The 22,498-nt window shown below is 42.8% G+C and overlaps 2 protein-coding genes and 1 long non-coding RNA gene across 5 annotated transcripts; 2 read left to right on the top strand and 1 right to left on the bottom strand.

Moving 5' to 3' along the window:
- Positions 1 to 831: 831 nt before the first annotated feature.
- Positions 832 to 12,987, top strand: abcg4a (ATP-binding cassette, sub-family G (WHITE), member 4a). 2 transcript variants are annotated; one of them, XM_057054928.1, is made up of 15 exons: positions 832 to 1,424; positions 2,781 to 3,009; positions 5,546 to 5,663; positions 5,749 to 5,881; positions 5,967 to 6,017; positions 6,669 to 6,814; positions 6,900 to 7,023; positions 7,110 to 7,224; positions 7,307 to 7,446; positions 8,506 to 8,604; positions 8,696 to 8,864; positions 8,946 to 9,046; positions 9,127 to 9,285; positions 9,751 to 9,869; positions 9,945 to 12,987. In XM_057054928.1, exons 2-15 carry the CDS (start codon positions 2,790 to 2,792, stop codon positions 10,168 to 10,170), a joined length of 1,920 nt encoding a protein of 639 aa, XP_056910908.1. In that variant the 5' UTR covers positions 832 to 1,424; positions 2,781 to 2,789; the 3' UTR covers positions 10,171 to 12,987. The 2 variants fall into 2 exon arrangements, with proteins under 2 accessions (XP_056910908.1, XP_056910906.1); XM_057054926.1 differs by having other exon boundaries at positions 2,778 to 3,009.
- A 928-nt stretch (positions 12,988 to 13,915) lies between these two features.
- Positions 13,916 to 20,367, top strand: LOC130537843 (histone acetyltransferase KAT5). 2 transcript variants are annotated; one of them, XM_057054930.1, is made up of 15 exons: positions 13,916 to 13,973; positions 14,053 to 14,119; positions 14,779 to 14,847; positions 14,943 to 15,079; positions 15,770 to 15,979; positions 16,335 to 16,505; positions 16,582 to 16,656; positions 17,595 to 17,657; positions 17,868 to 18,116; positions 18,201 to 18,290; positions 18,374 to 18,514; positions 18,616 to 18,709; positions 18,796 to 18,955; positions 19,042 to 19,123; positions 19,301 to 20,367. In XM_057054930.1, exons 1-15 carry the CDS (start codon positions 13,956 to 13,958, stop codon positions 19,433 to 19,435), a joined length of 1,761 nt encoding a protein of 586 aa, XP_056910910.1. In that variant the 5' UTR covers positions 13,916 to 13,955; the 3' UTR covers positions 19,436 to 20,367. The 2 variants fall into 2 exon arrangements, with proteins under 2 accessions (XP_056910910.1, XP_056910911.1); XM_057054931.1 differs by lacking the exon at positions 17,595 to 17,657.
- LOC130537848 (uncharacterized) lies at positions 19,660 to 22,357 on the bottom strand. Its single transcript, XR_008953707.1, has 2 exons — positions 21,846 to 22,357; positions 19,660 to 21,017 (listed from the first exon to the last, which is right to left on the bottom strand). It is a non-coding gene; the product is annotated as an uncharacterized LOC130537848 (long non-coding RNA).
- Between the last annotated feature and the right edge of the window lie 141 nt (positions 22,358 to 22,498).

Raw genomic sequence — 22,498 nt, 5'->3', positions numbered from 1 at the left:
AGGATGGTAACTGAAATCAATGCCACTAATGTTGTAGGATAAAACAAATGTGTGGCTCACATGTGGCACACATTTGGGAGCTTTGAAATTAATGAGACATTTAGATTTCAGATATCTGTCAGTCGCTGTATTAATACACAGACCTGGATAACAAATAATTAAGGATCTATTATCGCTTTGATGCGTTTATATGTTCAAACTGCCTATAAGAGTTCGAGTAGTTGGTCTGATTAAGAGATAGGTGCCTAAAATGGGTTTGATTTCCTCTCATGGGTGATGTAAGGTATGTTGAACGCGAGTAACCCCGGCTGTTTTACCGAAAATAACCCGGGCACTGCAGCATCAGTACCAGGCAGCTGCGCAGGTGCGGATTTTAAAGAGACAGCGGGATGAGAAAGCCTCCCGGACCGCCCTGGTGTTTACAAACCGTCCACAACATCGCGCCCTGAAGACATGTAGCCCGAATTCATTACAACCGGGCAGAATTATGACACGGCGGAGCTTGTGTCTAATTTCATTTAGCTATTCCCATGATTCACCATCCCCGGAGACAAGAGCAAAAAGTCGGCCAAGAATATTCCATTAGATATTTAAAGAGTTAAAATCAGCACTTGGGGGGATAATTTTGAAACAGGTCGTGGCTTTCCATCCGACATAAATGGGTTTATTCTGTTAAAAACACGCTACCCGCGTCTAGTAAAACATGTATTCACTTCTGCATATTAAAACCTGCAGCCAGGCTGAGGAAACTCAGTCCTGGGCATGTTTTCCTCCTGTAGCATCCTATCAGCAACGCCCTGTATTCCATCCCGGCGTGCGCACTCACAGACGCACTAACCGGCCGCAGAGAGCATCGTCGGCTGCTGTATCGAGCTGCCGCTGAAGCATCTGCAGCGCAGTTCGCAGACCCGTTTGTCTGGTTCTGTTGCTCCCCAGATGTGACACTCCAGCATCACCGCCGCTTTCCGGTGCGAGTGCGTATTTCGACGGCCGATCGATGAATTGCGTGAAAGGAATACCAAGAGGGAAGCCAACATGACAAAGAGTCTGTTCCCGTAGACGATGATCGAGGATGCGGTCATCATTAGTTTGAGGTCGGACATGATTTTAATCTCAGGAGTTGCCGTAGTGGATGCGGGACGATGTGCGCCGCACCCCGAAAGCTATTGATGAGGAGAAAGCGGATGCGTCCTTTCAAGCCTTTCAACGGATATTTGCGGGAGTCTGGCGCGCACTGGTCATATTGGTTTTTGTAATTTCTTGTGCTAAGCTGACTGGGACTGTTTGGCGGACCGTCTGATGTGGAGGAATTGCTCCGTTATGTCTGAAGGCATCAACTGAGCACTGTTGCTTTGAGCCAGAGAGGAGAGCCAGGACTGAGCTGCTCACCTGCTCAATTCAAACAAACACATAAGTATTGCAATGTGCGTGTTTGGGGGCGTGCAAATGTGTGTTTTTATATGTGCGTAGGGTTATAGGGCCGGCTGCTGAAGCCACCCTGGCTGTTTTGTACTCAGAACAGAATATATTATGACTCATCTGTCTTTAGGAAAAGTCACTTCTCCTCAGAGCGCGGTCATGTTTCCAGCCTCATGTTTTCACCTCATCACTTTGTTGTGAACAGGTGCTTTATGAAGCTCTGCCAACATCCTTAACAAAGTCCCTGCAGAGCAGCACAGAGCCACCACAGCCCTTCAGGAGGCCTACATTTGAAAACCATGCTTGATCCGTTCAGTGTGTGTGTGTGCGTGTGTGCGTGCGTGTGCACGCCTCACGTGTCCTTACTTTGGGGCGGCACATGACAAATCATGGAGGCCTTCATCGGGCTAAGAGGCCATTTAAGCCGTCAGTGATCTTATATGCTTGCAGGCTGCTGTTAATGGAAATTCACTAATGGCAGGATGGTCATGGTCAATGTTTTTTTACCCCTCTTGGTGTGGGGATATTTTACTACTCAGAGAATGTTCATCTTAGGAAGGAGACACTAGGAGAGAACTACTCAAGAGAGAATCACTAATGCGTGATTTCAGAGCAGTTATATCTTGATTTTTTATTTTATTTATTTCAGTATCCATCTTTAATCATCCCATTTAAATCTGACCATCTGTAATAAAAGATCCACTTGCTTAGTTTATTTTTGAAAACCTATGTGAATCACAAGCCCCAAATCCTCTTCTTTTCATTGTATTGCCATTTAAAGGAGGATTGTTTCTGTTAAATAATTGTAGGCTTTTGCCAGAATCCACAGTATTTTGATCCTCTGACGTATCCAGGGCGGTCGTCAGGGAGTTGAAATGAACAAAAAGTGTTCATGAACCACAGATGGCAGATCACAACTGTGCCACCTGGCTAGTTCTTTTTGGAAAAAGCATGCTCAACAAATTCAGACTGTTTATGTAGCCGTTCACCTTTACCTGACATGTGATGCCCTAAACGTGATGTTTAGAAGATAATTGGGTCGCTTCAGATGGAGCAACATTCTTGACGCTGTTGGAAGAGCATGCACTCTTGGTGGATCAGCAGGATAATGTGCTGCTGGACTGAAACCAGATCCCGATTTCTCACACACAGGATCTCATTTCCCTCAGCTGGCCACTCCATAAAATAAATAATAATTAGATCATATGCAGCACCAGTTTGTGTCTGCAGTGAGAACTAAACTGATCAGCACCACGCCTCCTCATCAATGCCTCTGCTGAGGCAGCAAGTTTTCACTCATTTACCAAATGAGAAAACAATGAGCCGAGGCAGAAATGAGACTGTATTGTGTGTTTTAGCAGCCTTTCAACATGGCCGACAAGTCTCTGGAGCAGGGCACGGTCAGCATCCCCATGGAGGAGAAACTCCCCGGACCTCAGGAGGCGCCGCTGCTAACGCACCTGAAAAAAGTGGAGAACCACATTACTGAAGCACAGCGCTTCTCCCACCTGCCACGACGCTCCGCCGTGGACCTGGAGTTCAACGAGCTGTCCTACACCATCCGTGAAGGTCCCTGGTGGAGGAGGAGAGGTACTACAAGCATGTCAACGTTTGAAAAATTTCACACACACACACACACACACACACACACTCCAGCATGTTGCATCAATTCTGTGCCTGTGAGCTTCTGCTGTGCTCAGCAGAGTTTAGAGGTTGTAAATAATTTACACTTGCCGGTCTGGCACCTTGCTGGCCTGTCTACAACCACCCCCCCCCCTCCCAACACACACACACGCACACACACACACACACACACACACACACCGTAGTGGGACGATAGGCAGTGGCAGTGAGTCATGTTTGTTCAGTGCTTAAACTCACCACCCTCATCGATGATACACCTTCATCCCTTGGCCTGTCTGATCATCTGCACCGCCCTCTGCAAACTCTTCTTTTCAGCTGTACATTCAGCAGGGTGGGGATCACCGTGTGTGACCGTGCGCGTGCCTGTGTGTCTGTGTCTGTGTGCATGCGTGTGCTTGGGGAGACTCCGGGGAAATCTTTTATTTACACTCTCAGCAGGAGAGCCCCTATATGATTTATTGCAGGTTGTCTTGTGTAATATTGATGTGCATTAGCCTGGCAGAGGAGTGTTTGCTGGTCCACTACATGGAGAGCACTGATGAGGAAGAGCCTGGGAGCAAGCGTTTGTCTGTTATTATATAGTAGCTTCGACAAAAACAACCCATGTTGTCTGTGACCTTGTGCTTTTCCTCTAATTTGCTATTGAACAGTGAGTTTGGTTTTCATTTTTCTCTCCTCTGAAACACATAAAGGCGGAGCAGCGCCACACATCATACTCACTGTTGTTCACCCAGAGTGTGCCCTGAACAGCTTTCATTGATCATTTCGGATCATTGCAAATAGCCATATAGCTGACACGTAACATGGCCCAGAACAGAGGGCATGATTTCATTTCTAACTCTTCCTTCTTCTGGTGAGTCATTCCTTAAAGCCTCAGTGATGTAAGAGGAAGAGATAAATGACAGTTGTAAATTGAATAACCGTGGAGGTTTTCATTTCTTTCTTTTTTTTCTAAAAAATTCCAGGGCAGTTGAGTGATTTGTTATTCTGAGCAAGGCCGGCCATTTGTCTCTGTTGGACTCCTCTACGAGGTTTTTGTTGTGAGGGCATTCTACAGGGGAGAGATTCTCCTGGTGAAACACTGGGGCGAGAGATGGGGGTGGGGGGGGGGGGATTATTGCATAATCACTTTGTCAAAAGTTCAATTCTGATAATAGGCTTAAAAAAATTCAGCTTAATCACACATTTGATTGTCATGTTGACAAGCCAACCACAATGTGGCGTCATGTATCATACCTGCATGAAGGGAAAAGCCTCACCCTGTAATGGGGAACAATTGTGATGTTAGAGGACAGAGGTGACGAGTGTTACACAAGGTTCTCTGAATATGCACATGAAGCCTTGTTCAGATAACACTATCACTGTGCAGAACCTGAAAGAGCAGGTTAAATCATCTGTATGCACCACATGCACATGTAAGGCTGCTTCACCGACAAAGCCTGAATGGACGCTGTACATGCAATAATGCAATATTCTGGGAGAGACGGCCGCTGTCATTAGGGTCCTTTCCTCCGATGGAGGGTTTAAGCCTAGGCCTTGATTACACAACTCAGCTCGGGACAGAAGTAGAATTCTGATGAGCTGACAGAGGAGACAGAGGAAGGATGTCTACAGCCCATTTCCACGTTCCTTGACTGGAAGCTATAAAAAAGTGTTTTACAGTTTCCACTGAGCACACAGGCCTGAAAGGCTGGGAAATGTGTCATCAAGTCATCTTGAACATCAGGCCTCTCCACTGCAGCCGTTGTTATAAGGATGTAATGCCTGTGGTTTTTCTGCTGGCGCCACTGAAGGCATCACGACTGTGTTCCCCTTTTGCTGCACACTGATACACACCACACCTTCCACTCTGTGAAATACCCTCGTAGAATTTACTGATGATTGATGAGTGTAAACATTTCCAGCATTTAATTTTTAGGGAAATCAACTATGATGAAACTATGATGTTCCAGAGATCACATTAGCATAATAACAATTGCCAAAATGGTTCTCTCTGACCGTGGTTTTCAGAAATAGCGGTCTAGGAATTCCCCTGCTTTAGTGAAAATAACCTTGCTCTCTCTCGCTCTCTTTTTTTTTCTTCTCAATTTTAATTGCAAGGGAATTTTGAGGCTCGCTAAGCTCCATTTGAGTCGCTGTTGTTCCACCTCTTTTCGAAACCGCTGCACAAATTAGTTCAAGGTTAATAAACCCGGCACAGACAGCGATGTACAATCACTTGTTCTAGAAGTCAAATCGATGTGTCTGCAATTCAGAACAGTTAGCTTTAAAACTTCTCCTCCAAAATCTGTGTGGATAACGTTGCACCAATACAGCTGCTAACACTGTGCTAATCTAACTTTCAGCACTTTTTCCCACACTAATCTATCTTGTTGTACAGTGCACATAAATGTAAGGTTTTGTAAATTAAATTATGACGGCCTTTTAAATATAATGAATAAAATGAGTCTTTTATTACAATTTATTCATTTCTTTTTGGCAGGTTACAAAGCTCTCCTCAAGTGTCTGTCGGGAAGATTCAACAGCAAGGAGCTGATTGGAATCATGGGGCCTTCAGGAGCAGGGAAATCCACCCTGATGAATATTCTTGCAGGATACAGGTAAAGTGTTGCAATTTTTGTCTGCTTCTATAAAATCAGCTTGAGAAATGGCAGCGTTGTCATCATCTCTTCTAATGGAAAACAGGGAGACGGGCATGAAGGGCCAGATTTTGGTTAACGGTCGGCCGCGGGACCTGAGGACATTCAGGAAGATGTCCTGCTACATCATGCAGGATGACATGCTGCTGCCTCACCTCACTGTTAGGGAGGCAATGATGGTGAGAGCATCATTACTGTTAAATGAAAAACAAGATCACCGGCCTTTAACTCCTGTTCACTTGCTCACATTTATTTGTCTGTCAGGTTTCTGCCAACCTGAAACTGAATGAGAGCGCGCAGGTCAAAACAGAGCTTGTAAGTCTGAATACTGTATTGCTGTCATGAAGTTCAGTATGTGCTGCAAAACACATGAGCCATTTTAGAGTTAGTTTAGAAAATCATCATGGAATTTGTATAGGGGAGAGTGGACAGTGTTATGGTTACCTTGATGAAAACCACATTCCAAAAACGACCCTGATTGTTATTTTATACAGTAATGCTCATAACTGCCACAACAGTGTCAAGCTCCATGATTTCTGACGTGTCCCTGCACCAGTAAGGAGCTCGGATCTCAAGGTCATACAGCCGTGAACTGCTCAATACTGTCCGAGCAGGCATTTCTGCAACTTGCCGGCTGTAGGATTAATGCTGAAAACAAAGGTCATAATGACACTTAAAGGTGTGATGCACCATCTTTTGGGATTTCTCCTCCCCCTCTGCGTACACAAAATGACTCCAGTGTTACAGATTGCACTCTGCAGTGTAGGAGGTTAGCTAAATTAATACAACACTGACAAAGACCGTAGCACTCCAGGGGTCTAACAAGGTGCACAGTAAATAGAGATTCTCACAATAGAATATTATACTATATGTCCACTTATTCTTAAATTGTACATCCCATTGTCGATCAGTATCACGACATACCCTGAAAACTAATTCAAGACCCAATTTTGGTCCATATCTAAGGTGGATGAGATCCTCACCGCTTTGGGTCTCCAAGAATGTGCTCAGACACGCACCAGCTGTCTGTCCGGGGGTCAGTGTAAACGACTGGCCATTGCTCTGGAGCTGGTCAACAATCCCCCCGTCATGTTCTTTGATGAGCCCACCAGGTGAGACCTCATTAAAGCTGGTGTTTGTGGGATCTCAGCAGGAGCCTCCAATAAAAACATGCACCTCTTTCTTGTTGTTTCTCAGCGGTCTGGACAGCGCATCCTGTTTCCAGGTCGTTTCTCTCATGAAGTCTCTGGCTCTAGGTGGACGGACAATAATCTGCACTATCCATCAGCCCAGTGCCAAGCTCTTTGAGATGTTTGATAAGGTGAGAAGGTTTGACCCAACAACTCATTAGCCATGAGAGAGTCAGTGGGAATCTGCAGTATCTTGATGACTCTGCTTGTTCTCCAGCTGTACATCCTCAGTCAGGGTCAGTGCATATACAAGGGCACCGTCCCTTACCTCATTCCTTATCTGAAGAGCCTGGGCCTCCACTGCCCAACATATCACAACCCTGCTGATTTCAGTGAGTCCATCACTCTTTTATAACTATAGCATCAACGTGGGGGATATATTTGTCTTTACAAGCTTGTGCTCTTCATCCTCAGTCATTGAGGTGGCATCAGGGGAGTATGGAGATCTGAACCCAGTGCTGTTTGATGCAGTGCAGGGTGGTCTGTGCTCAGAGGAGAGTAAAAAGAATTCCAGGGACAAAAGTGACTCTTCCTGTCCCTCTCAGTATTACAGCGTGAGTGATTCCAAAGCACCACACCTTTAGGTCTAATACCTCACTGATACTTAAACTTAAACTTATTGGGGACTGTATTGGCTGTGTTGAGGTGACAGCAGCCTCAGTCTCTACCATGTCTGTAGGTTCAACATAAGCTCTAACTACCGGTAATCATGTTCACTATCAGTTTGTGATATCACCACAATGAGGCCAATAGAACCACAGGCAGAACAGCACCAGAGCTCTAAAGAATGTGCAAAAGCCCCAATCAGCATCCATAACTGTGAGGACAAATATCTGAGGCAGATAGATGCAGGTGGAAACGCTACACTGTCTTCATGGCATGATATCATGCAAGAATGAGAATATGCAAGCCTTGCAAAAACATACACTGCAAAATGTTAATTATTGTGTGCCGATAGGAAATTGAAGACTTTGTGTCTTTGGTCTGATGGTTCATTCAAAATGAGCTATTGTGAATGTAAAATTTGGTCAACGCTTCAGAAGAGTTCAACACTCTGTGTAATTTCCCTAAATGATGGTTCACGAGAGAGAGTAATCAAACCGCAAGTGTTATTTTCTAACAAAGCCGCTCTAATAGAGCCTGTTGAGTTGCATTAGCCCTTGAAGCTGCACTGTTGTTTATTTCTCTCCAAATTGTTCCTCCTCTCCCTGCAATTGATCAAACTCTTCAGCCTCATAAGTCATTTTTTGACAATTGCATCTGCTTCACTATTATCCCTACATGGTGCGCAGCACAGACTCTAATTTTTTAAAACTGTTTCATAAATGTATGGATTTCCTCTGTTCCCATTTGTTGCCTTTTTTTCTTCAGTTTCCTTAGTCTATCTCTCTGGTTTGTGTTCCAGTATCGTAGTTCTCTTTTCGCACTTATTTCTCACCTCAATATTTCAAGAAATACTGGCGTTTTTAGCAAGATATTCACACACATTGTTACAAAAATGCACCACAACGCTTGACATCGGCGACCAATTTTTCAGAGGATGATATGTAGCAATGCCATTAGCTGTCACACGTTTGTCTCTGCCACAAGTGCATCTCTGCTTCTCACCACAGGACACTGGAACCCTGGAGAAACACAGTTTTGCCACCAGTTCGTTCACACAGTTCCGCATCCTCTTCAAAAGAACCTTCATTACAATATGCCGGGACACGGTAAACTGACAACTCCTGTTCAGATTGACTCAGCGATGAACAGATTTAGCCAGACCAATTACTCTAAATGTGAATCTTTTGTGTTTTTAAGGTGCTGACCCACCTCAGGGTGATGTCCCACCTGTGTATTGGAGTTCTGATTGGCATGCTCTATCTCAAAATTGGAAATGACGCCAGTAAAGTCTTCAACAACACTGGCTTCCTCTTTTTCTCCATGTTGTTCCTGATGTTTGCAGCCTTGATGCCCACCATCCTAACTTGTAAGACCCCTGACACCACTCCCTAAATGCTTTTAGGTGAATTATATTTTTGTTTCTCTGAGACAGCTGCTCTTCCCGCAGTTCCTCTGGAGATGTCTGTGTTCATAAGAGAACATCTAAACTACTGGTACAGCCTGAAGGCCTATTATTTGGCTAAAACTATGGCTGATGTTCCATTCCAGGTAGCATTTGAATGATTCAGCAGATGTTGTTTTGGATGTGCACATTCACACAGGTAATGGTATAACATCCATTCTTCTAGGTGATTTGTCCAATCATGTACTGTAGTATAGTCTACTGGATGACCGAACAGCCTCCAGAAGCTGGTCGGTACCTGCTCTTTATGGCCTTGTCCACGTCCACAGCGCTGGTAGCTCAGTCCCTTGGTTTGCTCATTGGTGCTGCATCAACATCTCTGCAGGTAAGCAGTTCCTCATCCAACTCTTCCAATAAATTTGCTTTTTTTGTCTCACATTTGACCCTCTCAATGCTGAATAATGCTGTCAAATCATACAATGAGCATCATTTTGTGAGGTGCAGGCCCTAGGTAGCAAACAGTGCTCACTGGTCATCACAAAAATATGTACGTGTTGAATATAGGGGCAGTTTTCCACCACAGTAATGCATGGATAGTGCCAATATTCCAATTTTCTTAACATTTTTGAGGCAAAGTTTTTCCTCTACTGAATTCATATCCCTCGTTTACATGTTGCATTTAATGCAGCCATTTTTCAGTTGAGGAAATATTTTCATTTCAATTAAAATGACTAAAAATGACCCCAAAAAAAGAATTAAAAAATGACTAAAGGGTTTCATTATTGGTTATTTCCCTAGAACAGATGCTATGGAAATTCTTATTAATGCAGGCTTTTCCTGTCCTTCACAGGTGGCAACCTTTGTGGGTCCAGTCACAGCCATACCTGTGCTCCTCTTTTCAGGCTTTTTTGTCAATTTTGACACTATTCCCAAATACCTTCAGTGGAGCTCTTACGTCTCCTATGTCAGGTACTTTCGGCTAACACCATTTCATTTTAAATCTCCAATGTTAATGACTCGCTGTTTTGGGATGTCCTGTTTCAGGTATGGCTTTGAGGGGGTGATACTATCTATCTATGGCATGAACCGGTCCGAGCTGGAGTGTCCAGGCACTGTTTGTAAGTTCCAGAAGCCAGAGGAGGTCCTGCAGCTGTTGGATGTGGAGGATGCAAAGCTTTACGTGGACTTCATAGTGCTGGGGGTTTTCTTTTTAGTCCTTCGACTGGCTACTTACTTTGTTCTGCGTTACAAGGTCAAGTCAGAGCGTTAAAATATAACGAGACATTGAGCAAAGGATGTTCAAACATACCCCTGCGGTGTCAGATAGTGTGAAGATATCTGTCTTTTCTCTACCCAATGTACATGTAAAAAAAACACGATCCAGAACAGAAAATTCCAGAATGATGTGCTGCAACATAGTTAAACTGCAGTTTCATATATTCAGAATGCTTTGTTATTCCAGGTTCTTTTCTCAGAAAATACTGCATCTACGTTGAATGCTTACTGGCCTGACTGAGGAGCAGAATGCTTGCTTCTTCAAAGTAAGATGTGGGGGATTCGGGCTGATGTCCAATAACTTGTAGCCTCTCAAAAAAAGAGAAAAAAAACATTGAGAGTTCTTGACAGAATTCTTATTTTAAAATAATAATTACCTACCAAAATGACTCGGGAGAAGATTTCAGAATGGATACCAACATATAGCTGTGAGGGGGGAAAACTCTGCTGTCCTGTCGGATCTTCATAAGGAATTTCTTTGTGGAACAGAACCAGACAGAACAAAACAACTTTCATCAACTTTCATTGAGCTTGTTGGCCTTTGGGACACCACAGATTCTGGCTGAAGGACAAAATGTTTGTTCAAAAAAGAATAAGGCCATGGATTGTCTTATCGCACACCCACATCTGCAATCCCTTACTTGTTCCTGATTACACACGTATGTTACTGCTGAACTGGAGAAACATTCAGTGAACTGGGAGCACAATGTGAAAGCAAGCATGAATGCTTTTTACAGCCTGATGCAAATGACTGATTTATTCAAACTAGTTTGCAACAAGCACGCTTAGGTGAAGCGCAATAGCCCATGAAGTCAAAAGGGATGTTTGGCTCAATAGCAGCGATCTTTTTACACGATCCTTTGAACTGCTTCTACCCGTTCAGCCGCTTCCTCCATGAGCTGTAAACGGATTCCTCTCCCTGCTTTGCTGATGTCTGACCCGTATGTGTTGTCTAAAGCAATGCTAGATACTGGAAATGCAGGCCGGGCAGTTTTTTGGTGCCTCGAAACTAAAATGATTTGGGTTATTCTGCTTATGTATTTGCACATACACCTTGCATCAACATACATACTCGCTGACTCACATGGACACGCAAATATACAGACATACACACACATGCACACTAACACATGTTCACTGTTGGCAGTGTTTAGAAGAGCCTCTCCTTGTCACAAGGCAATGCAAATAATTTTCAATAGACTTGCTATGAAATATTTGTTACTGAAACTATGCTCCTTAGTAACCCTTATTATAATGCATAAGATGTAAGTATATAATCAATGATTGTACAGTGAATATGTCATGCTATAAACAAAGGTACATTTGCACTTTTTGTGTATGTTTGTTCTATTAATAGTTATTTATTTTAAATGTTATTTATTTGTGTTTAATTTATTTTGCCTTCTCTACTGTATGTGATGACTGCTGCTTGAAAGGTGGGAAACAGCAACCAAATGTTGCATGTTTACTTTAAAAAAAAAAAAAAAAAGAAATGTATGACTTTCAGAGTGAAGCATAATGGCTGTATTTCCTCATTCCTGTTTTAGGAGATGCTAATTGTCCCCTTTTTGCTGAATGGTTTTAGGATGATAGAAGACATCATAAGCCAAGAGTTTGTTGTTCTGTTATGTATTGGGAAAAAGTCTGTAATGGAGGTTTGCGTTCTCTTCTTAATAGCAATATTCCTCATGCTTTTAATTGTTATACCTCCTGCTGCTCGGGCATCTGTCTTTTTTTTTTTATATCAGGATCTTGAGGTTCTAATGCCTGAAATTTGTGCAATAATCATCCAAAGGTATGAAGGGAAATGTGACACTGCAATTAGATTTTTTCCATTTTAGCTTTATTATTTCATTGCTGTAGCAGAGCCTTATTGGTCAGATATGTTTACTGAGTTGTGTTCTCTAGGGTTTACTGAGAGGAACAGAAACAGAACAAAGATAGTAAAGTGTTCTTCGGATATAGCCACTGCAGAGACGTTTGACGTCAGTCCCTGTTGAGATCATTCATTTCTAACTGAGTGCAGTGCGACACACAGTGCTAGCATATTCTTTCAATTATTGAAAAAAGAAAAGAAAAATCAAAAGCCAATAGTTTGTAGCAGGACTACAGTTGGACCTAAGTAGAGAATCTACCCCATCATCACAAAGCTGGGATAATCAGCAACAGAGGGCGTTTGGGAGTGTTAATTGTCAACACCTCTCTAGAACCCATGAAGAACAAATCATCACTTCTCTGTGGCAAGATTTGACATATATAGTAGCAGGTACAATTTCCAGTAGGAACTGGTCACCAAATATCAAAGATACTATCAAAGCCAAAGTAATCTAAATTCAAAGTTCATGCTCGGGTCATAACAGATTTCTATTTGTGTTTGTAGGCATCAATTTCCCAGTGGCCTTTCAATTTCTATTATTCATATGATCATTGCTACCAGATGTGAGTTGATCCCAGATCAGTTAATCAAATGAATCAACAGGATTTCAGATTCTGGAAGCAAATGTGTGAGATACAGCTATTTTTCTTGGGTTGTTTTGTTTTTTTAATTTAATTTAATTGTTGTGTCCCAATTTTTCCTGTTATGTCACATTAAATGATCTGAATCTACTACATATTATTATTGGGTGTTGAATATCTTTTACCAGTCTATCCCAATAGAAAGTAAAATTCAGAATTGAAAGCCGTTGTTGTGCATTGAATGTTCTTTTATTTCAATAATTTATCGTTTGTATTTTTTTTTTTAGAAAATAAAAATGCAAGTCTGTAAATCAAACACTACTCCCAGGGTTATAATAAAATGCTTTATATCCTTTGCTCTTGTAAATTCATATTATTTACTCATGTGCACTTCATCATTTCCTTGATACTCAAATTCCCATGACCATTATTAAGTAACCTATCTGGTGATAAAGTTTCAATTTTCCAAATATGATTTAAATCATAGACAATACATTTTGTAAGCTTTGTTGTTCTAGGTTGAAGTACATGTTTAACATTTTAATCCAGAGTTACATTGAAGGATTTGGTTGACAAGAGGGACCTCTGCTGGTGACCTCCGCTTGACTGTGCGGGTATTTTGACTCATTATATGCCCAGACTGGCAGGTTATCGACCACAACTTGTAACATTTTGGCATATAGGATTAACTTCTAATATTGTTTGGAAAATCCACTCCAAGTCCTCTTGATTCTATGTCTTTTAGCATCACTACTCCCAGTTTTTTCAAGTAACACATAATTCTTAACATTAAAAAAAAAAAAGTTTAGCCTAGTAGCATGTTCTATCAACACCGATAACTAATTTGATAAATAATTTTCAGGAAATGTTGATAATGGGCCAAGAAAGAGCTGATTACATTTTGGTGATGTTCTGGATTCTGGTGGGATTTTTGACCATAAAGCAATCTACTATGTTATATAACCTTATATTACTACTGCCTATATATGTGGTGTTACTGAGCGTTTGAAGGACTTTCTTAACTCTAGGATCTTTATCATAAAAGCTGTTGGGGAACTCAGACCTCCACAGAACATGTTATTTGCCCATTTTGTGACTTACATCCGTAGTATATGAATGTTTCAGTACATAAATTCAATACAATACGAATATTCTTTCTTTACTCGTGATGAAAAATATCCCTCTGTTCCGGTTTCGTTTTTCCGACTTCCCGTTTCCGTTCCGTCGTTTACCGAAGAGTTTTTATCTTGGTGTACAGATCATCTTTGGTGGAGACCGGCATTTTCCCACAACACCCTGCTCCAGCCTTCGCTGTTGACGAAAATGGCGGACAACTCGTCGGTACGATTTCGACTAACACCTATTTGTTTTAGCAACAGTGCCTATTTTTTCATGTGTATTGACGTATTATCTTCTACAGGTTGAGATTGTGGAGGGCTGTCGCCTCCCCGTTCTCCGAAAAAACCAAGAACATGAGGACGAATGGCGTAAGTATTGTCCGGTTGTTGTCAAGGTGCTAAGGTAGCTAATGCTAACCAGCGAACCCCAGTTGTTAAGATACGGCCTCCAGTTAAAGCGCTGTAAACACGCACAGGGCACACATGCACTTACACACTGTACAGGACTTTAAATATACTGCTCGTTTCAGCCATTGTTACATTTCTATTGCGGACAATGAGACATGTGGTGACATTTAAAAAAAACATTGTGAAGGCTAGGCAAAATCTACCAAACATCAGACTTTTGTCAACATATTAAGATGGATTCAATTTGACATGTCAAGTGGGATTTTGGAGTTGCCTCACAGCTTCACTTTACCCCTTCTCTCCTACTTTTTAAGGTTTATCCTTGCATTTTTTATACCAGAACCTGTCACTGATGTGCCAATTGCAGGAGTGGATTTTGGCGTTTTAAACGTTTGTTTTTAAGATTAGCATAATGTTATCATAGACGAGGGAAACATTTTGGAGATGTCTAATTAATCAGTGATATAAAACCTAAAATATAACCAGGGCAGATAATATATCAACATACATGAATGCTTCTTGAGCATGCCAGTGAGTATTATCAAGTTTTCAGTCTTTATGACACATTAATTTGGACGCTTGGTTTAATTTCAGTTCAAATCTGCTTTTTTTTCTTGCAGCGCTGGCTGAAATTCTTAGTGTGAAAGAAGTCTCTTCAAGAAAGCTTTTCTATGTACACTACATTGACTGTGAGTATAGTTCTTTTATTTTTCTTGTCATATCTGAACTTGAATTTCTGCGCAAAGGTTTTTTATAGCTAATATGTCCCTCATAAATACTTAAGTCAACAAGCGCCTGGATGAGTGGGTCACGGCAGACCGTCTGGATATGAAAAAGCTTCAGTTCCCGAAGAAGGAAGCCAAAACGCCAACCAAAAATGGTCTTCCAGGTTCCCGTCCCAGTTCTCCAGAGAGAGAAGTGGTCAGTATATGTTGCACAAAAACCTGTGAATATTGTAGCTATACTATCAGTATTTATAACTTGTGATCATTTATTTCTTCAGGGCAGGTTGCAAGGAGTTGTGGTCTGCTCTGTTTTACTGGTGTCACTTTGTGACAGTATACATTTATTGGTCTAAAATTTCTATACAGACCCCAGGTTATAAAATTTACATCTAAAATTTCACAGGATTGTGATAGTTGCATAAAATACCTGATTTTTGCGGTAGGCTGTATGTGGCAATGAAAGTTATTGGAACACTGGAGGAGCAGAATCTCCCCCCAAAAATGTGTCTAGGATTTCAAGGTCGTGCATAGTTTGCAACAATTGGTGCTTCTTGTTTAAGTAGTTGTGATTGCGGTTACCTGGAGGGACTGTTTCAAGGTGCCAGCTTGGCCTAACACTCAAATGTCAACTGCATTCTGATAACTATTGGTCAAAGAATAAAGTTATTTTAAAGAGTAATGAATGAACAACAAAGTAAATGTATTTTTCTGACAGTAAGTAATATACTCTCCTTGTAGTAACACAACAAAAATTTAGAAAATGTGTTTTAGTATTTTTGCATGTCTGCTATTAAAATCGCTTAATTACGAAGTAGGAGTATTATTAATTTGAGGGTGTACATAAATGTCAGTTAACCCCTTTCCTTTTCCTTTGCGTTCAATTCAGAGGAAAAGTCTAGATCTCAACCTACAACCACAACAGCAGCAGCAACAACAACAGCAGCAGCAACAACAACAACAACAACAACAGCAGCAGCAGCAGCAGCAACCACAGCAGCAGCAGCAGCAACAACAACAGCAGCAGCAACAACAACAACAACAACAACAACCGCCTACAGCCACAGCACCTTCCAGAGGCAAAACTCTTCCCACACCGGTACAAGTTGATTTCTTCAATTCTAAAAATGATGAAAGGCTTTTGTGGGTCACAACTGATTTTGTAATTGTTTGTCAAAGGTTTGTAGGCTTTCATGGCAAATCTGTAAACCGAGTGTTTTACTCTTCAGTGTAAAGCTGCCGTACACGACACTTAGCCTTGGCTGAAAGCTACAACTGTCGAGCCTGCTCATATATTTGGTCGTTATAATAGTGAACACAATACAGGTCATATCAAACAGGCACAGCCATGAACTGCAGCACAATGGCGTGCGTTTTGAAAGGTCATCTGCTTTGGTTGTAAATCACATTCTTCTAATTTTAATCCTAATGTCTGATGTTCATGTGTGCTGCAGAAGAGGAAAGGAGAGCCAGCCCCCCTGGTGAGCCAGGTATCCCCCGCCCCTCCTGTGCCCTCCATTCCCAGCGTGGTCGAACCCATTCCGGCACCCGTATTTCCTCCCGTGAGGGAAACCAACACCTTTAAAGCTCGCGAAGACCATGAGCCACTGTCCTCTGTCACCACGGTAACGGTTTAATTTGAGTGATCAGTGTTTAGGAAAAATCTTTTGTTCCTGCCTAAAAGGTCTTTTCTTCTCCTAGAATGGAACTGTGCGACGAATCGTCCCCTCACAACCTGGACGAAAGAGAAAAGCTAACTGTGGGCCAAACGATGAGGTGTGTAACACATTTACCGCTTCACAACAGTTCTTTTTATATTTATATCGCAGCCATTAACTAATGATGATTTTTGCTTATTTTTTGGACTGTAAATTCTAATACAGTAGTTTTTTAAACTCCACAAGGGCGTTTCCAAAGTTGTCACCAATATTAAATACTGCACCAAACATGGGCAGGAAAGACGTCACTACAATGCTAACACCATATTTTTGATGGTTACCTTTTTGCTACCTTACAGAAATGTCGCTAGAACTTGATTGTAATTTTGCTGATTCCAGAATCTGTATCTTATATTTTTAATGCTTGCTTAAGTCACTCAAGGAGTTTAGCTAATGCCCGACTGGTACACTGTTGATGTGTGGGCCACGGATCTCTTGTTTATCTGTGGTTATAATGTTGATTGTAATGTTTTTATTTACTGTCTTCATTTGTGCTGTTCAACATTTGGCTCCAAGCTCAGGGTGCTGATCTTTAGGGTGTATGCAGAAGTTAAAATTCATTACCATTTTAGTGATGTGGGTCAGCCCAACCTGGTTGTGCTGTTTTTTTTATGCATCCAACTAAGCCAGTTATTGAAGGTTGACTTATTCTCCCCACATAAGATGTGTGAGACCTCCTGTAAAGACTGCTGGCATGGCCTTTCTCTGGTGGCTGTGGGTTTGTCATGTGAATTAACAATGACTCAAACTCACTTCAAATGGTTAATATAACAATGGTTACCCTCACTTTAAATTAGTTTCTAACATCTCTCATAATTTGTGATTACCAATCTCGCGATCCACCTCTGAATGAACCCCTCCTGGGTTGTACTCGCGCTACAAATGTGCTTAAATTCGATATTTCAACATTCCCCGATGACCAAACTGTCGAGTGGAAATCATTTCCTCCCCTCTCTTGTGTCCAAAAGCCTGTATTTTTGTGTCTTTTTCTGCTAGATGATAAAGGTTTTGCAGTATAACAACCCACAAAGTGCCAGTGTCTTTCTACCACCACCAGAGGTCTGTTTAATTTCCTGTTATTGCCCGTTGATTGTCTTCATCTGTCTTAGTGGGTCCAGTAAAAAGAGGTCTTGATTACCTCAGACCCCAGTTTAGCCTGTTTGGTAACAAGTCCGGCTTTGAATCTACGGTGCACAATCACAGCATAGGATCCTTGAGCAAGTAGCTGCAAAGGTACACGACTCTAATGTTGGAATTGTGCACAACCAGGATTCCCAGGACAGTTCTGACGGCATTCCAACTGCACCCCGCATGACTGGGAGTCTGGTGTCCGACCGTAGCCACGACGACATCATCACCAGGATGAAAAACATCGAGTGCATCGAGCTGGGACGGCACCGACTGAAGCCCTGGTACTTCTCCCCCTACCCACAAGAGCTGACGTCGCTGCCCATCCTCTACCTCTGCGAGTTCTGCCTCAAGTACCTCAAAAGTCTGAAGTGTCTGCAGAGGCATTTGGTGAGAAGCGGCGCCCTCGTGTAGCCGAGCCGTACCGTCTCCGGCAACGTGCGCTCAGCCGCTTGTGTCTTCTGTCCCCAACAGACAAAATGTAATCTAAGACATCCTCCAGGCAACGAGATCTATCGCAAAGGCACCATCTCATTCTTCGAGATCGATGGCAGAAAGAATAAAGTCAGTTATTATATTTTTTCTCTTCACGCCGTGTTTGTGATCGGTTTGTTTCCCTAACGTCTGTTTGTTTGTTTGTTTTGCAGAGTTATTCACAGAATCTGTGTCTACTCGCCAAGTGTTTCCTGGACCACAAAACGTTGTACTATGACACAGACCCCTTCCTCTTTTATGTAATGACGGAGTACGACTCTAAAGGCTTCCATATTGTCGGGTACTTCTCTAAGGTACGTGAATGTCGCACAAGTCACCGCAGCATCTCGAACAGACAGAAATCTGAGCAACGTTTCAGTCAGAAACCCTTTTTTTGTGTTTGTTTTTCCAACAGGAAAAAGAATCGACAGAAGATTACAACGTGGCGTGCATCCTGACCCTGCCGCCTTATCAGCGGAGAGGATATGGGAAACTACTCATCGAGTTCAGTGAGTGGGCAACCAGAACATGCTGAGTAGGTCATTTTTGTGGAGTTCTTTTCATACTGATAAGCTGCTGGACGTGTCACGCGCAGGTTACGAGCTCTCTAAAGTGGAAGGGAAGACGGGAACACCGGAGAAGCCGCTGTCTGACCTCGGGCTGCTGTCCTATCGCTCCTACTGGTCGCAAACCATTTTGGAAATTCTCATGGACCTTAAACCTGACAATGGGGAGAGGCCCCAGATAACCATCAAGTATGCTGACCAATCCTTCAGTACCTCCATGTTGTCAAGCGTCAGTCCTTTTTAATCTGATCGTGCCGATGTTTTCCGACCTCCAGTGAGATCAGTGAGATCACAAGTGTGAAGAAGGAAGATGTCATTTCAACACTCCAGTACCTCAACCTCATCAACTATTACAAGGTGAGAGACCGTCCATAACTGTAAATTCAGACATGCACCACTGGGATGGAACTATTTCCAGGTGATGGAATATGCTGTGGAATGCCTGAAAGTATTGGTAAAATGGAAGAAATCAACATGGGTTTCTGCTGCGAGGAGCAAGTCCACCTTCTAATGATGGGTTTGTTCTTGCTGTAGGGTCAGTACATCCTGACACTTTCAGAGGAGATCGTGGATGGACACGAAAGGGCGATGCAGAAGAGACACTTGCGGATCGATCCAAAATGCCTTCATTTCACGCCGAAGGACTGGAGCAAGCGGGGCAAGTGGTAGCGTTCTGTTGGAAGAAACACTTACGAACCATCAAACACCAGGACGTTTCAGCAGATAAGAGACGGGGAACATGAAGCGATACTTGACTTTCTTGTGTTTTTATTGTGAATATTCAGTATATATTGTAGGAAAAAGACTGTCAGTTGGAACAAAATACCAGATATGATGCCAGAAAACGCATCTATTATGTGAAAGCACCTAAATTCTCAGCAGCGTGTTAAGTGACTCTTCGATGGTCTAAAGATTTTTCCTTTTTTTTTTTTTTTTTTTTTTTTTTTAGGCTTGTGAATTAAATTTCCTCGTAATAATAATGTTAAACCCAGACGGGCAGTTTTGTATCAATTCAACAGGCAGAACTTGTTTTTGTCTACATTTTTCCATCTCACTTAAAAGGATTTATGTCTCTGAAGGTTTTTAACCAGACTACTGGTCTCATAAAACACAAGCTTTTTTTTTCTGCACATTGGACAAAAAATGAGTGCAGAGAAGAGAAACCTGGAGGACGACGGCTGCATTTGCCTGCATTGACGATAGGTTTGTTGATCCACTGTAGTGCTGCATTTAAATGAACTGTCCTGTTGTTTGTGTCAGTCGTGACTTCACAGGTGACCCGTCAAGGTCGGCGCCACGTTCCCTGTACCTGTACAAACTGAACCTGATTGTACAAAAGATCGGAAGCCATGTCGAACTGTTAGATGAATGTAAATTTTGTGTACAGTTGTCTCTTTTTTTAAACTCGATGTAAACAGGCTGCACAGTATGAAAGGGAGATTTAAAGGTGATATATATTTGGTTTGTTTTTATGTGTATGTGTCAGAAAGGAGGTTGGATTTACCTTTGTGAAAGTGATTTAGCAGAAGTGAAAGAGGTGGAGAAAATTGGACCTTTGATATCAAAATCTTGAATTGATAAAAAAAAAAAACATCTCAGAATTTCTGTGTCATGAATGCATCTTAACAGGATTTGTCATGTACCGTTAAAATGAGATTTTTATTTAGTTTGCCACCGTTGCATTATGATACGAAGCGACCAGTTGAAGTAGAAACTATTTACTACAAATTCGGACAGACGGTAATGCTGTTGTTGTTCACATCGGCCACCAGGGGGCGCTCTGAACACACCGGCTGTCAGTGCAGCGTCACATTACCAAAGTTAAAACCACAGGCTAAAATTAGCCCAGAAGGATGCTTATTGAAGGGGAAATGTAATACAACCCGCAGCCTCCACTGATGTAATTGTGTTAGAGCTGCAGAAAGACTGAGAATGGACACCTGCGCTGGATCAATCCTGCTGCTCCACGCAGGTGGACGCATAACAAGTGTTTAAAAAGCAGCTTTAAAGTGAGCATCTTAGAGCTGCAGGCACATTAGCATCGATTGTAGCTGACTCACTCCGCATCTGGATCAGATGTGTCGACCTGTATCGGGGGAGGTAAAGAACTGGGTTTTGGCTGCGCTGCTCCTCGGCTGGTCTCGCCCATCTTCTCTTCCACACCAGGCAGAGCCACCTCTTTCCCAGGAGGGCGCAGGGGAACTTCACACTCATTTAATATCCTATCACGTTGCTCACTTGGGAAATCTTCCTGAAATTCACTTTTTTTTTTCATCCTGATTCCGGCATGTTCTGGCGAATCGTCAGGGAGCCAAACCTACTCCCTCCCCCCCATTTTTAATTTGAACTTGTTATTGCAGGTAGAAATGGTCAAAACTATTAGGAATCCCAACATGTGGTCACATTTGTTCTGGAAAATGGGATGATGGCATGATAAACTTGACCTTTGACCTTAAATCCTGTTGGTACAGTCTGTGGGTTTTGTCTAATAAAATGAAAGGTGATGATTTTCTCTGAGGTCCAGCAGAGATTATAGAGGCACTGCAGCATTTTTTAGAGTTTTTAGAATAATAACTGTTTATCATGTTTCGTTTCTGCCGGGGCCTCTGGAATCTCATCGTGGAATATTTAATCCCGGACAGACAAAGCATCAGTGTGTTTGAGAATGTTTGAAAGGCTGTTTTTTTTTTTTTCTTTCCACTGGAACGTTCCCAGCTGTGGCGTCACCGTGCACAATGACCTCTGGTGCGACCCACTGTCAGATGGCCACAAATCACTCACGTTCATTGCAAATTCCAAGAAATCCACAGTAACGCGACGTCATCTGCGAGATCGGACCGGGCCGGTCTCGAAGGTTCGACACCTGCTTCCATTTTGATCCCACTTGGGCTGGATTATGTTTCAACACTGGACCGAGCGGAACCCCCCCGCCGCCTCTAAACTGTAAAACTGAGAGCGCTATCAACTAACGCCTCGGTGTTTTTTTGTCTTTCTTATCTCCTGGAGACACACGCCGACAGCAGCCTCCTCCCCCTCCCCCTCCCTCTGCTGCCCCCACCACCAGACTACAGCCACTGACCTGGTAATGCACACGGCCATATGGTACCGCCTGGATGAGGCTCCAGCAGTAACTGGCGGGGGGATGATGGCGGACGCTGGTTCCTGCTGCGGCGAGGGGCTTCCTGTCCTGACCTCTGGTTCCTCCGGACTCGCAGGTACCTCCTCCTCTCTTACTTCCGCTCCTGCGGTCTCGTTCTGGAGTGAGCTGATTGTCGCGGCCTCGATTCTCCGCTGGCTGCGTTTGAGGTCTCCTCAAATAAACACACTCCCTCTTTCACACACACACACACACGTGCTGCCAGTCTCCCCTTTGGACCTCTCTGGAGCATTTATCAGTGTCGCCCAGAAATGTCAGCAGATAATGGACGACCGAGTTTCTTTCTACATGTTTAAGAGTTGCTGAAAAGGCAGAAAGATGGTCAGTGGAAATGGAATTATCTATGGAAGCTCAGGTGTGACCTTGGTCAGGGCGAGCGTGGCCTCACTGCAGCATCCAGCCGTGTCCCCGCTTCCACAACAGTCGGAGGAAACCGCTCTCGGAAGCTCCGCGCAGGTTCTGAATCTATATTCTCATTAAGACCTGGATGCTTTACGGGATCTAGTTTATCGAGCCAAAAATCTTCCCTTTGGTTTTGTTTTTGCGTTTGATCTCCTCCGATTAAAAGTTTCGGT

Source organism: Takifugu flavidus, chromosome 14 (assembly GCF_003711565.1).
Source record: "Takifugu flavidus isolate HTHZ2018 chromosome 14, ASM371156v2, whole genome shotgun sequence".
NCBI lineage: Eukaryota > Metazoa > Chordata > Actinopteri > Tetraodontiformes > Tetraodontidae > Takifugu > Takifugu flavidus.
This window is presented reverse-complemented; position numbering and strand designations above follow the sequence as displayed.

What these genes read in the sequence shown, in the direction of transcription:
- abcg4a (XM_057054928.1), top strand. Translation starts at nt 2,790, where the DNA reads ATGGCCGACAAGTCTCTGGAGCAGGGCACGGTCAGCATCCCCATGGAG. An exon ending in TCTTTGAGATGTTTGATAAG is followed by an intron (nt 7,024 to 7,109) that starts GTGAGAAGGTTT and finishes CTTGTTCTCCAG; the next exon opens with CTGTACATCCTCAGTCAGGG. An exon ending in GTCCCTCTCAGTATTACAGC is followed by an intron (nt 7,447 to 8,505) that starts GTGAGTGATTCC and finishes TTCTCACCACAG; the next exon opens with GACACTGGAACCCTGGAGAA.
- LOC130537843 (XM_057054930.1), top strand. An exon ending in ACTGTGGGCCAAACGATGAG is followed by an intron (nt 16,657 to 17,594) that starts GTGTGTAACACA and finishes TTTTTCTGCTAG; the next exon opens with ATGATAAAGGTTTTGCAGTA. An exon ending in ACCTCATCAACTATTACAAG is followed by an intron (nt 19,124 to 19,300) that starts GTGAGAGACCGT and finishes TTCTTGCTGTAG; the next exon opens with GGTCAGTACATCCTGACACT.